We start from the raw sequence: 14,838 nt of genomic DNA, 5'->3' as shown, positions 1-14,838 counted from the left end.
AGTACGCCTATTTCAACCAATCCAAGAATTCAAATGTTTGGTATTGTTGAAATGTCGATAAAAAGCGTCGCCATTTTGAAAAAGATGGTGCAGTACTTTTGATGTGGGAGTGTAGATGAGTTCCATACAAAATACTGCCCTCTTTATTAGATAAGTTGCACATGGGAAGATGTACAGCAAATGCTTCTCGACTCATCCAAAGTGCACTCATCGCATGCAATTCACATTCGAAGAAAATTACTGCAGGCCAGTATGGTTCTTCAGGTAAGACAAATAACACGTTTTATGTCCTTCAATCTGTTTCCCTAACGTTTATAGGCATATTCATATCGGTTTTCTCGCTTTAACATAGTTCAAACGTATGCAATTTTAGTAGTCGATTGTGAATTAACATTCTGACGTTTTATACTCTGAGACATTTAAGTTAGAAATCCCTGTTTCATGTACGTCTTCAAGTTTGCTACCACCAGACAGGCCCCGAGTTGAAATCTAAGTTGGATTGCTATCTGGGATACTACAATGCACATTGATAAGGAGATCACTCCAAATATACCTGTTACTGTGTGCACAGACAAGAAAAGCAAATTTAGCATGAAAGAAAGGTTAGGATGAAAGCTCAGGGGATCCCATGATTTCTTTCTACAACAGAAGATGTAGTACGATATTTGAATGGTCACGCTTATGATTTTGGAAATGATGTAGTTTTGATGTAAAGTTTGTTGCAAGACTGAGATCGTCCAGCATTGCAGGGAATGAATTGTATGGATGAATTGCAAATATGCAAAGATAACTGTCTTCATAGACTGTAACAAATATAACGTCAGAGTACTGGGGTCAAAAACGAGCAATGACTGGACGATTCTTTGAGTGGATTCTTTGAGATCCTTTCTTGGCAGTTTCGGGATTTAAGATATGTTTCAAAGCCCACTCTCAGTTTAACTATGTATAAACATTTGTTATTGGTTATAAGAAGCAAATACACTTGCGGGTACACTTGACATGTTGCCACGACATGAAGTAGTGATTCAAGTGACATGCAAAAAGAACAGTCAGGAGCGGGGCTACGTTCCCAAAGAGACACGTTTTTTGTTGTTGGTATCGTGTTATTTAAATAGCGAATGGCTGTGAAATTTGTTTTTAGCATCTTGTTTTGGATAGAGGAGTTTATCTTTGTCATTGACTCGTTTAGTATCGATGAGAGGATGGCTCTTTGTGAGGGAGAGATTTTGTCCACCGTTCTTGATGCTCTTCACGGAATGCTTTGAGAGCTTGTTTGGTGCTTTCATAGATGTCGTTTTGCAGATTTGTATCCAAGTGGGTGTTTTCCAACAAGATTTTATGTTTTCGTTTGGTGATGGCTTCAAGGCATTCCATTGGATGGTTCTACATTGGATGAATTTGGTCGTTAGCAGATGTAAGTTAAGGCCAAACTTATTTTTCGGTAAAAGGAGGTGGCTAAAGGTAGAACTGACGGAGAGGTCGAGCCATTGTCGAATGTAAGAGATGACAAGATTTTCAGGATCCTGGGCAACCAACGTTTTGAAAATGTCAGAAACTGAGAGATGCTACGAAAGTTTAGGTAGTACAAATCTCTAGTAAATGGTAGGTTTGTCTCTAGGATGAATATTCAAGAAGTCAGTTTTTTGCCAACTAGAGAAAGAGTCTTTAATTTCAGATTTTTGATTGTCGTTCGACATGTCAAAGTCGAAGTAACGACCAAGATATTTAAAACAGTCACTGATTTCGACAGACAAGAATTTTTTATAATTTATCAAAGGCTGGGTTTTTAAACCGTGATGATTTAATGGCAAACTTTTTAATGCCAAATGTGCAGCAGTTATCAACATGGATAATTATATTTGCCCATTTACACTATCTATTGAAGCAATTCAATAGCAGTTGGTTTTTTCTTTCCTTTGTTGGTATGACTGCAGCACCATCAGCGAATTGACACCAATGAAGAAGGTTGTATGTCTCACCATGTTCATTTGAGAGAGAAACACCAATCTGCCTGTCTCATCAACTTTAATAAACTATATAAAGGTGTTGAAAGAAAGATTGAGTAGGAGAGGGCTAAGACAATCCCCTTGAAGGACACCACGCTGAACTGGCATGTAAGATGTGCAAAATTCATCGTTGGTAACGGACTTATGGAATCATTTGTATAAATTGAATAGTGAAACATTTTATTTTCAATTCAACTATTAGAAAGGTAATTTGCAAGTGGCTTGCCTGGATTTAGAAAAGATCTATTCCTCCTTTGTTTGTTTTGAAAGTTATCTGAAACTAAAAATGTTACAATTGAAAGAACTGAAAGTTCAGGATTATTTCAAGATCTAAAGGCAGAAGATGTAATGAGTTGAACGGATAATTAAGTTGGATAGATTGGAGATCATGAAACGGAAATGAATCTCGCTGATATCTAGAGCGTTGCACATGTCGATGAAAGAGGAGCAGGTAAGACCAATTATACTCAAGGAACTGATAGAAAAATTAACAAACATGATAGCAGAATTATCTGAGATTGGGCTGTGAATGAGAGGCGAGTATTTATCTCTTCAACATCCGCATTCGTTTCCTATCATACAGTAAGTTCGAGCATGAATTTGCTGTTGTCAGAAGTGCCATGCGGGGATTGTCAAAATTTAGATTGGTGATTCGACTGCAATTACAAATCTTACTCTAAAATAGATAATATGCTGTTTTCTTGAATAATTACAATGATAAAGATACGAATATTTATACAGGATAACATATCAGTATGATAATAATAATATTGTTAATAATACTTCTAGTAATGATAATACTAGTAAGTAGTAATTAAACTAGTAAGAGTTGTGTCATAAAATTTTATTAAGTTTTAGATAGAATGAAAACTTATTATGTTTTGTTTTAGAATGCAACTGGGGTCCAAGACCTAGGTTACCTTTATCACAAAGCTTTTAAAGATTCTCATGGTAGCATCCTTCTTCTTACTATCAATAATGCTCAGGTAAGGAATTTTACTGTCAACTGATATCTTGGTGCTTTGTCATTAAACAAAGCACAAGCAACCAGCCAAATGGTTGAGTGACTGATGATGATGATGACGATGATATCTTGGAGAAAATTTTGGAGAAAATTTGCAAAAATTTCTTTGCTATTCTGAAGTTTCTCTACTATTTTGAATTTGTACAATTGAAATATGAACGATTTTTGGCGTTGCGTAAAATTTGAAAATGGCTTTGAAAAATGTAATATACTGAATACTTTTATCTGTCAGTGAAAAAAGACAAAATAAGGGTCGCAAAGAACAAGATGGAAATATATACCCAGTCATGGCTCGGAATAGGACAATCAGAATAACGCCAGCTCACAAAATACAACTCTATAGATCTTCAAATAGCCAAAAACAACAGCAAAATTCAATGAAATACTGTCAGTTCCCACAGAAATGTAAACATGGGCACAAGAAGGAAGCTCCTTGAAGCATGTGTCAGATCAAGGCTTACATGTTCAGCCTGGCTCTGTTGCCCAAAGAGGCAGAAATGAATAAAAGGGCAGTTTGTTGGATTCAATTCCAAAGGAACATGGCGAAATGTGGCTGCAATAGAGAGGATATTTATTAGGGGGACTACAGACTTGCTCTAACAAATGAAAAAATTAAAGACATTGTCAAAACAACTCCCGTACGAAAATTCATTTATGCCCAACACCTGGAGTACATAGCTCACGTCTGTAGATCTGAAAGTACCTGCTTTGCAAAAATGATGTTACTTGCCAAATTACAAAAACGTTACTTAAGAGATCCTTGGTTGAGATTCTAAAATTCTAAAATTTATCTGTTGATGAACTAAAAAGATTGATACAAAACAAATTGAAGTTCGCTAAGCATGTAGCAGTGACATTTATACCTTCATAGACATCAAGGGTATTGTTAAGAAAAATACTGGTACTGGTACTTGTAGGCCATGACCTGTATAGCTGTCCAAAAGTTTTTCGGTTGTCCAAAAGTTTGGTCCACAAATGTGCCCAGGTTATCGTAAAACTTTCTTGGGATTTGAAAGTCAGTTTAAAAGGGCCATCACAAAATGGAAAAGAATTACGCATGAGTCTTAGAGATTCGACAGTCTCTTTAAGCAATTTCACCAAGAACCGCACCGCAAAGCCATGCTGGGGTTTTAGCAGACTGTATGCCATCCCAACACAAAATGTTTCTTTGCTATCAATCCTCGCCTTGTTTACAGTAGAAGGGGTGCCCTTCCATCCATTCAAAAAGATTGCGTCCTTACCACCAAACAGATTTCTGTTATCTTACATGCCTGTATGATTCTGGCGACGTAGGACGCACAACCTGAAGATTAGAAGATAGGATAAAACAACCTGTTTCTTTTAATATATGAAAGAGAACGGCCCCTCAAAGAGAACAGCATCCTCGATCTTGTAAGTTTTGAAACACTGTTAAAACAAGTGTTTCTGCAATCGAACAACATCTCATAGATAACTCAGATTGTTAAAAAAGTCGTGTTGACACGTTTCAGATTATTTGCAGAGCCCTGTCGTCTTTCATCTAGCATTTTAAAAATCATTTTACATACATAGAAAAATGTCGCTATTGTGTGAACAGAAGGAGTTCGTTTTCTCTCGTTGACTTCAGTGGTTTTTTTTCTATGGCACACGGTACTGATTGGACAACTATGCCGGTCATGTGCTTGCATTTCTCTGATTGGCCTTTTTCAATCCACAACTGGATTTATATGGACAAAGTATCAGACGAAAAATCTTTTAGCATGTTGTAAAATGTTTGCTTTTTTCAAAGCCATTGAAATGAACAAACACATTATTTTTTGTAATTTGATTTTATATTGCCACTTTCCCAGTCAAAAATTTCTAATTTCTCATGTCTAGTTTTGTAATTTCCGCGGCCGTTAGTGCACATTCAGTGAGTTGGCTATTTCCCGAAAAAGACTAAATTAGCTGGCTTTTGGCCTTTTGACGCTAAAATACGCTATTTTCTTGTTACAGAAAAGTTTCTGTAGTAGCAAGTCTTCCACCATGAAGTGGATCCCGATTTCAAAACTACAGAAGAAAACCAACGCTGTTCAAGATGCCATTGTTCCTCAACGACTAATTCCTTCTTTGCAGGTATAATCATTGATTGCTTTTATTGATTCAACTAGTCCTATTTTAGCTAGCCGCTTATTTAAAGTGCTTAAAAGCTACAAAAAAGGCTTTCAGGTGATGGATATAGTTATGTGATTATCTATTTCGTGCAGATATTTCAAATAGATAAACATATTTGTTTGTCTATGTTATGTAATGTTTGTATTTTTGTCTATATAAACAATGCTTTTTATAGATGTGCGTTACATATTGTACAACAAGCATTATTAATATCACATCGAAGTTTAAAATGTTTCATAAATGATTGGTGAAATGTAGAATGTCGAAATTCAACAAGAAATCTTTTTTCTAGGAGCAAGTAATGTACCATCGACGAAGCAAGGTGTCGGTGTCAAGGTATCATTTAAAAAACGATCTGCAATGATTAAGGCACATCATTCAAAAGCTAATTATTCCTTCAAGACAATTTGAAAGAGATTTGCTGTTATTACTGCATACTGTATTGCGTAAGCACAAAGCTCGAATGTTCCATTTACGTCATATTCTTTTACCTTGATAGCAGTTGTTAGCAGTGTTGTGCCAGCACTGTGTGAATAAGGCAGTTTTTTTCATTCTCTTGCAGAGGTCTGTACCTTGGGTACCTGAAACTTCGAACAGCAGTGGACTCGTTGTCCATAGTTGTACCAGAGACGCAACCAAATTTACCCCCGCATGTCAAGATAAGAGACATCCCTAATGTAACAAAGTAGGCATGATTTCTTTCTTTGAGTTTTAATTGTATTCTTGTCGATTCTGATATTACTGCTGCTCGCTTTTTGTTGTCAACACGTAGGTTTCTCATTTAATGTTTCACTTTTTTTTAGAGAGGACTGGCTGTGGATACAGTCCATTGGCTCCAGCTTTGTGAGTTTTCTTTTTCCTTATTTCTTTGGACATTATCTAGTGTACCAACACTAGAACTATCTGCTGGTTTAAAGATTTTATGTTAAAGTGCTAAGAGATCACCAAAGGAAACACAACAGTTGTAGCCAATCCTTCTTCATTGTATACTGTACACCTCGGTACTGATTATTTATCTCTCTATCGCCGTTTCTGTCTCTTCTTACTTTACGATCGGACGTTTTATGTACTTTTAATCTACACAAACTCCAATCAGCATTTAGAAAAACAGATACAAATTTTACGTCAAAGATTTTTAATGGATAACTTTAAAATGCATATGCGGATTAATAAATGTCGTTAAGCTGCTTGTTTAGACCGATGAATAGCTTGAGTCAGTCCATGATTAGCCTGAGTCAGCCAAACACGCCGCTAACGAAATCTATTGTGGATACCTACACAAACATTAATGACGCAGGCAACTATATGAATTAACAAAAAAAATCTCTATGCAAAAACCATGTGCTGCAATGCCATATTAAACGTGCTGGCATGAATGGAAAATCCCAACAACTTTGGTATTAAAGCTTTCTTTTTAGACATTTAAACTTTTATAATCTTCATACTTGGATTTCAAATAATTCTAGCTCTTTTTTGTTTCAACTATAAACCTGAACTATATCTGTTATCTCGAAGTTCAAAAGGATCATTTGAGTAAAGCTCTGTACCTTTTAAACCCCAAAGGATCTGGAAGCTGAAGCCAGCCCGTCGTGCTCTGCATTTGAGAGTAAACTAAAGGCTGCCTCGAAAAAGTTATTTACAAACTTGGGTATCGAGGAGGAGGTTTGTTTCAACGTTTGTTTCTCCGATTATAAATTTTTAACATTAGACCATAACTTGTACTAGTTTTCGCGTATCTCGCATATAATGGTCTGGGGCTACTTATATTTGCAACGACATGGGTTGTAGGAGTGCTGCGAATTACCCTTAACAAACAGCTAGATGGACGTTGTTAAAACAATTATTCGAGCAGACGTAAGAGTTGGCAAAGAGATCGATAGTGAATATTCATAGCAACCTTAACCTTCTACTGAGGCAACCTTCAACGTCTAAAAGTTCCATATGCATTCATTTTTCTTAGTTTTACATTCCTGTTAAATTTTTCGATCATCTAAGCTGATCGGTATTTTATTTTCAGTACGCCAGTCGACACCGAATTTACAACAAGGAGGTTATTGAATTGAACGACAATGTACTTATGGTCCTTCTGTTGCCCCCGGTCGATGACATGTGTACTGCCCCTGGTCAGAGTGACCTCTTTCATGCATTGTCAGGTTACTTGTCTATTCCTGTGCAAACCTTTGAGATGATCAACATGAACACTTACCAGCCAAATATCATGAAAACCTACGCACGGCTGTCGTCCATTCTAGAACTTGAAACATTCGTTTGTCTGCAAACTGCGAGAGAAGCCTTGTCACCCTCCGAGGCCAAGGTTGCCGCTGACAGACAAAAAAAAGTAACCGAATTCCAAAAGGGGGTTGACGCACAATGGCACAATGCAAGGTGGATTCTTGACGTTATTCAAATGGCAAGAGACAAACACTTTAGTTGTGGTGCTCTAGTGGGACACTTGTATGACCCAGGGTACGTTTGCAAAAAAGCCAGTCTTTCTCCTCCATCTTCAAAACACATCAATACTGTAAATCGTACGAAAAATGGATTGTCTCTAAAAAGCAGTAGCTGCAACATTAAAGTTCATGGCACGGAGGAAATTGGTGTCTTACATAACGAATTTGTAGAAATTGACGTAACAATGGAGACAACGGTCAAAGAGATTGTTCACCTTGCAGCACAAGGGATGCTACAATTCATAAGCGAACCGAACAGAAATTTCTTCGAATCTTCGGCTGAAAATATGAGCTTTCTGGGCCTAGTTGTGCTGTCTGGCTCAAAAGAGCGCTGTTTAAGAGATGATTTAAAACTTCTTAGTCTTCAGAACCCATGGGATAGAGGACAAATATTTTTAAGGCTGAAAAAAGAAGCTTACAAAGCAGCAAAACTTAGTAAATCGACGTCGGTGTAGCCGAGCTACCTGTCTGTTAGCAATTTTTATGCCAAAAAAATTTAACTCTCTTGTAAAATTCGCACGTTGAATGCTTTTGTGTCAATTGGCGTTACTGTTATTTCACTGAAGTCGCTGATGTGATACTAAAGTCATCACTGTAACAATGATATCGTCACTATGATAGCGACGACGTCATCCACTCCGTCACTTCTGCAGCAATCAATGACCGAAAGCAACCTTACAATGAACGCCGTGCATTTGTATCTGTGTGGAATGGAACGGGAAGGTTTTTAAAAGGTTACGAGTCCTAATCAGCTCGAGAGTTGGAAGTGGTCGGCACTGCCAGCAATTTGCTTGATGCGGAGGACTGTAGCGGAGTTGAACCTTAGACCTCTTTTACACTGTGCCAGATAAATTTTATCCGCATAAAACTTGTTCGGGTTGATTTGCGTTTACACTTAACCGCACAAATTTTGTCCACTTCGTCCTCCCGTTTACACTGTGCCGGATAACTGCAGTCATGTGACCTAAATCGTGCACAGAACGCCTAAAACAAAGTAATCTCTGGGCAACAAAATAACAACTAAATTCCCGCCAACATAAAAAGACTTTTGATTCTCTCTTCAAAATCATCTGCTTCTCTTTGAGACGAAGTCGAAAGATACTGTCAAAACAACTTAGGCAAAGTTAGTTTCAATAATTCGTTAGTCTGAAACAAAATAACGCAGAAATAGCGAAGAAAGTGGAAAAAGCTGACAAGGATGCCAATTTTACGTGGACTGACGAAGATGCTGCACTTTTAACACGAGTATTTATCGATTACATGGCAGCCAAGATGGCGAAAGGTCTTGACTGGGAGACAGTGAAAACTAAATAGGAAGAAATAGCCAATTGCTTTCGAGCAAGATACGATGTGCATAAAATTTATCCGGATAAAAACATTCACACTGTACCACATAGCTATCCAAACTAATTTAATCCACTTTCCTAGGTGCACTAGTTTGTTCGGATAGCTGCTCTCAAATTCGTGCGGATAGCATGGGTCTAGTGTAAACGCAACGCCTATCTGAACTAGTTCTGATGCGGATAAGATTTATCCGAACAGTGTAAACGGGGTCTTAATTCAGTTTTTTCTCAAACGACTTGAAAAAAATTGACTCAACAAAGTTAACCGTAGCATTACATATCACATGAAAAGGAGCTAAGTTTCCTGTTTCGTGAATTAGTTATTTTTTTACTATTCATTCCATACATGATTCTGTTAGAGCGTGGAAAATTTGCTATACCCGAAATGTTTTGAGGCCGGTTTTTGGTTTCATTGGATAATGTTTGGTACAACGGTAAATAAGTGGCTAAGCTTTTATTATCACGTTGTGTGTCTATAATGGCGATTAATTTCCTTAGAAAGGGAAACGGTTAACCATTGCATTAATCATGATTGTAACTATTAAGGTCCGTTCACACTACTTCGTTTTCAGATGAAAACGAAATCAAACTATTCCATTTTTCCCTTGCGCTCACACTGCTTTGCTACAAAAACGGAGTTATGTGAATACGCAAATGAAAACGGACACTTTTGAATACCGTGCGTATTTAATACGCTCCGTTTCCAATGTGAACACCGAAAATGGAGACATTTGAATACCCTAACAACGACAAAAAATACGTGCTTTCTAGCACGAAAAATTTGAAAAATTTTGAAATTGAGAATTCACAATGGACTGGTAGCTGTTACAAAAATGTTTTTCACGATTTGCTTTTTTTTTAATTTCATTCATAATGACGCCAGTTTGATGAGGATTCGTGAAAGCCTCTGTTCCAAAATGAGGCCACCAACAGCGTTTTGTTGGAGCAGTGTGAACACCTACCGTATTTAAAGGGTATTCGTTTGAAAATTGCTAAGTGTGAACGGACAGCGTTTTCATCAACGAAAACGGAGCAAAACGAATACGGAGCAGTGTGAACGTAGCGTAATATTGATTTGATCTGGCTTCAGTTATAGATAAATTATGCTCATTAAGTCACTCGAATAGATGTTTTACTAACTCTATTATAACAAAAGCCAATAGAGAAATCTGTTCTACTACAGTTTTTCAGGTGCAATTATTCATCAACACCAATTTGTAAATTTTGAGGGCCCCCTGCTCTTGAAATGGTGTTCATCTCCTGCTCCTCCCTTGCTCCTCCCTTGCTCTTCCCTTGCAATATTGTAATTCTTAAGTAACGATTTGTAGTTATTTCAATATCCTGTAGTTGCCCTTTCAAACGTTTATAGCCTTGAACAGCAAAATACTCAACGTCAATCTCAAACGAAGGTTTAAAAGCGTTCAAACACTTATTCGGTGTTGCTCTTTTTTGTATGTTCAGATGTTTTTGATATGATTTAAATGGTTTTAGGCCGGTTACCTCATTGGGAGGCTTTTTTATCCCAAAGAAAAATTTAAATACGCACTGGCAGAGTATACTTAGACTTGCGTGACTTGGTAAAATGTATATATTATTATCATTTAAAAAGATAAATATGATAAGCAATTGTTTCTTAACCTTTGCTAAACGTTAGTGAACGATTCAGCAAAAAATATTTTAGAATTAGAAAGTTTCGTTTTTTCAGTTGGGAACCCCCCCCCCATAATTTTTAATGCTAGAATTCTCTGTAAAGCTAATTTAGTTTTAAAGTCTTCCTTATTGCAGTTGAATGTTCTGTATATTTCATGAATAGAATTGAGAATAGGTTCTGTTGTTATAATGTTAGATTTATTTATTTGAGTCGATATAATATTCGCTCATGTGCAGACATTTATTTCGATGGCCCTTTCTGTGTGCTCCTCTATGCAAAATTTGAAACTTTGAACAAGAGCAGTGAATACATTTTGACGCACTGCGAAAAGATTGACAGGAAGTTACACCATAAAGCATCATTGTGTACGAATAATGAGTAAACAACTACGTGGTGGATCGAGGGAAGCGCATACATGTGTGTATGTATGAATGTATATATATATATAGAAATTTGTCTTTTGATACTTCCGTAGCACAGTGCTCAATACGTTAGCACGTAGAGCGTGATATATCATAGATTGAAGAAAGTAAAACTACATGGTTTATCTCTACAAGCCTGTTTCGTGAGTAACTCACTCTTCAGGAGATGTTAGGCTATTCATCTCCTGAAGAGTGAGTTACTCACGAAACAGGCTTGTAGAGATAAACCATGTAGTTTTACTTTCTTCAATCTATGATATATATATATATATATATATATATATATATATATATATATATATATATATATATATTTAGAAATTTGTCTTTTGATACTTCCGTAGCACAGTGCTCAATACGTTAGCACGTAGAGCGTGATATATCATAGATTGAAGAAAGTAAAACTACATGGTTTATCTCTACAAGCCTGTTTCGTGAGTAACTCACTCTTCAGGAGATGAATCTCCTGAAGAGTGAGTTACTCACGAAACAGGCTTGTAGAGATAAACCATGTAGTTTTACTTTCTTCAATCTATGATATATATATATTTATATATATATATGTATATGTATTCAAAAGCTCTAGACTGTAATGTTTTTTAAAAAATTTAAATAGATGATCAGTAAAAAAACAACTTGATTAATCAAGTTGTTTTTTTACCGATCATCTATATATATATATACATATATATATTCTTCGCATATAAGGGTTCTGTGCTCCTACCTTGAAGCTACCTCAAAACGCACTCAAGTTACTGAAAGTCCAAACTGAATTCTAAATGCGTCCAGGTAATACTGGAAATAGCACTAAATTAAAGCCACACTGCGCACCTTTTATGGTTTGACTTCAAAAAGCAAAAGCTCTGTCGAGGACTTTTACAGACAAGCTATCTAACAGTTTAATAGCCCGAGCCTTACTTACTACCGATATATATAGTCAGGGGTCTGGAACTCAGGCTAATAGCCTAACAAACTGAAAAATAACCAGCAGAAAAGAATTATTCAAAAGAACGTCGACTGTAGCACATGAAACGTAGGGGTTAGTGAGTCTAGAGAGGTACGTCCTCTTTTTAGTAAAGCGCTCATTGTTTTACTGGTTCCCTCTTAAGAACTTGTAGAGGGGACCACATTTTTCTAGGAACCAGTTTCCCTCTCTAGCTCTCCCCTGCCTGGCTTTGCAAACTTCAACTTCCCGAGCTGGGGGTTTTGCCCGAGTCTATGCTCGAGAAAAATACAAAGCAGGCGGATAAATTTCATCATTGACTCTAGACGGACCTGTCGATGAAGAAATTCACCGCATCTCTTCTATTTTTGCAACAAATAAATGAATTTGTGTTTACGAAGAAAATTTACTTTTTTCGACGTATTCATAACTGTCTTCAACAGCATCTTAAGAGTACCAGTATTCTTCGTACACAGCGACAGGATACCTACCTTTTTACAAGTTGAAAAGAAACTTTGTAGTTGACATCAATTTTGTTGTCAAAACCGTGTTTCCTCTTTCTGATTGTAAAATTTCAATATCAGATTTTGCCGATCGGATGAACAACATAAACTTTCAAACACATCTGCATATTTCATTCCTCCAGAATTACATCTTTATAGAGTTTGGTAATAGAATTGAATATAGGGGTGAGAAGTTGTTTTTTCACTCAGCTTCAGTGACGTAACCGAACAACTCCAAAGGGCTCCGAAAGTTGTCACGATACAGGTTTGTTTGCATTAGTTGGAATAAAAAGTGATTTAAGAAACAAATATTCACAAGGGAATGCGTTACATAAAGAGACCGAGATCGCAAAACCAGTAGCTCCTTCTTTGAGATAGTTATTTTATCCAAGTATTTTGTGTGAAGTCTAAAAAGTAGAACGATTGTTTCAAAGAATAGAACCGTTAAAATTTTTTTATTTGGATAAGGATAAAATGTCATCAAAAAGTTGCTGTTGGAGCAGAAAAGGAAAAAATTAGTTCATTCCAATTGAAGGTAAATAGCTTTTTTAATTCAACAAATCCTGACAAGAGCTTTTCATAGAAGTACCCATGACATTGGCCATATGTGATTATCAAGAGATTCTTATGAAATCCTGACTGTACTGTCTTGTTCATGACCACATTTCTCAAAACTTGTAAAGAAATTTATTATGCCGAAAGTTAGCCGATTTTCAATGTGCTTGCAGAAGATCTAAACGAAATGACAGTTACGAAAGGATTGTTAGTAGCTGGGAATTACCTTTTAAATGCCCTCTTACTCAAGCCTGCCCCCTTGGTCGTTCCGGCCGAGGGGTAACCCCAAACACGGTAGAAATCACCCTTTCTGACCACACATAACCCAAAATGTCGAAGATTTTGAGTCACTAAATTAAAGCTCTATTCATTCAATAATTTTTACACCTGCACTTTGAAACTTGTGGCATGGGCCATGTATTCTTTCCACGGAAAGCTAGAAGTTGGTTGGCAAGAATGAAGGCCCGTTGGCAAGAATATTTTGTATTTTCGACTATCTGAAACTGTTTCATCCATGTTGATGCTTCAACTTTTTTATCACCTAAAGTATTTCTCTTGTTCATTTCTTTATTTTAAACTTGATTTTGGAAAAATATCATTATGCAGGGACCACCGACCAGAGCATTCCTAAAGACCCCGAATTGTACACGCGTATTGACTGCATTTTCTGGATTGCTTTTGCCATTACTTGCCTCTTTGCACTACAGACCCTGTTCTTTCTGTTTTTCCTTTATTTTTCCTCCTTTTTTACATCCGTCTTATGAAGATTTTCCATATCAAATCTCATAGAATAGTTCTTTTATTGCGTTAATGAATACAGCACTGAGGGCACATGGCTCGAAAGCTCTCTTAACTTCTATTCATTTGTCCGTCAGTAATCTTTTGACTTAGGTGTTAAATTTACTAATCAGTTTTTGTTGTGTTACAATTTTGAAAAGTAAACATCTTTAGTTTTAATTAAAAACGCTTGTACAATTTTGCTGAGAATTTGAAATGAAAAATGAAATTGAGATATAACAAACTGTAAGACTGGCTGGGTATCAACACATTAAGCTCAGGTCTTCTAAGTCAGTCTTAAAAAATACCATCGGGATTCCAATTCAGTCATGCACTTTCAAGCCATCATGATCAAAACCGTATGTTTGTTCATGCTAAACAATAGAAAGGTCCTTGCAAAACATGATGATTACTACATTTCGGTCATGCACTTTTGGGATGGCATGATCATGATTTCAATCGACAAAGTTATGAAACAGCCTACCTCCATTATTACCTTGTGAGAATGTTTGCTTTATTACGACCAATTAGAAAAAAAATCTTCAAAATGATGTTCTAATGCAGAAATAACTTTATGGTGAAAAAATTTTTCCAAACAAACTGAATAGTAGTTATAATTATAAACTGTATAAAATAATTTCTAAAGAAGAGTAGCTTGTAAATCTTTGTTGAAATCTTTTAGTACATATATAAACAAAAAAGAAGAGTTCAAACGAAGAGAGACTTGAGAGATCTACAGAAGGTGTATTCAAGTTTCGCATTGTTTTTAAAGATTGATGCATAACATAAAGGACTTGCTCTATTGTAGTGCAAGCAGGGGCTCCTACACTGTGGGGGAGGCTGGAGGGGCAGCTGCGCTATCAACACGTCAGTTTGCCATCTTGATTGACGTTGCTACGAAATTTGCCAGGAAGGACCTATTTTATGCAATCCATATGCTGAAAATCTAGTCTGGGTGAGTGATACTATAATGGAAATGAAAAAAAACTTCATAAATGGAAGAATGTGTTTGAGAGTAAAGGGCTAAGGTT

The 14,838-nt window shown here is 36.5% G+C and overlaps 1 protein-coding gene across 4 annotated transcripts in view; it reads left to right on the top strand.

Moving 5' to 3' along the window:
* The window catches only part of LOC135691560 (ankyrin repeat and fibronectin type-III domain-containing protein 1), a 50,399-nt gene extending 39,549 nt beyond the window's left edge, over nt 1-10,850 (top strand). For all 4 annotated transcript variants that reach the window (XM_065209436.2, XM_065209438.2, XM_065209437.2 and 1 more), the window contains 8 exons: nt 151-264; nt 2,897-2,992; nt 5,005-5,124; nt 5,456-5,499; nt 5,726-5,848; nt 5,967-6,006; nt 6,727-6,825; nt 7,181-10,850. In XM_065209436.2, coding sequence (XP_065065508.2) covers nt 151-264; nt 2,897-2,992; nt 5,005-5,124; nt 5,456-5,499; nt 5,726-5,848; nt 5,967-6,006; nt 6,727-6,825; nt 7,181-8,068 — 1,524 coding nt within the window. In that variant the 3' untranslated portion in view covers nt 8,069-10,850. The remainder of the gene's footprint in view (nt 1-150; nt 265-2,896; nt 2,993-5,004; nt 5,125-5,455; nt 5,500-5,725; nt 5,849-5,966; nt 6,007-6,726; nt 6,826-7,180) is intronic.
* The last annotated feature ends 3,988 nt before the right edge of the window (nt 10,851-14,838 follow it).

This window comes from Rhopilema esculentum, chromosome 13 (genome assembly GCF_057945365.1).
Source record: "Rhopilema esculentum isolate cy_ngs chromosome 13, ASM5794536v1, whole genome shotgun sequence".
Lineage (NCBI taxonomy): Eukaryota > Metazoa > Cnidaria > Scyphozoa > Rhizostomeae > Rhizostomatidae > Rhopilema > Rhopilema esculentum.
This window is presented reverse-complemented; position numbering and strand designations above follow the sequence as displayed.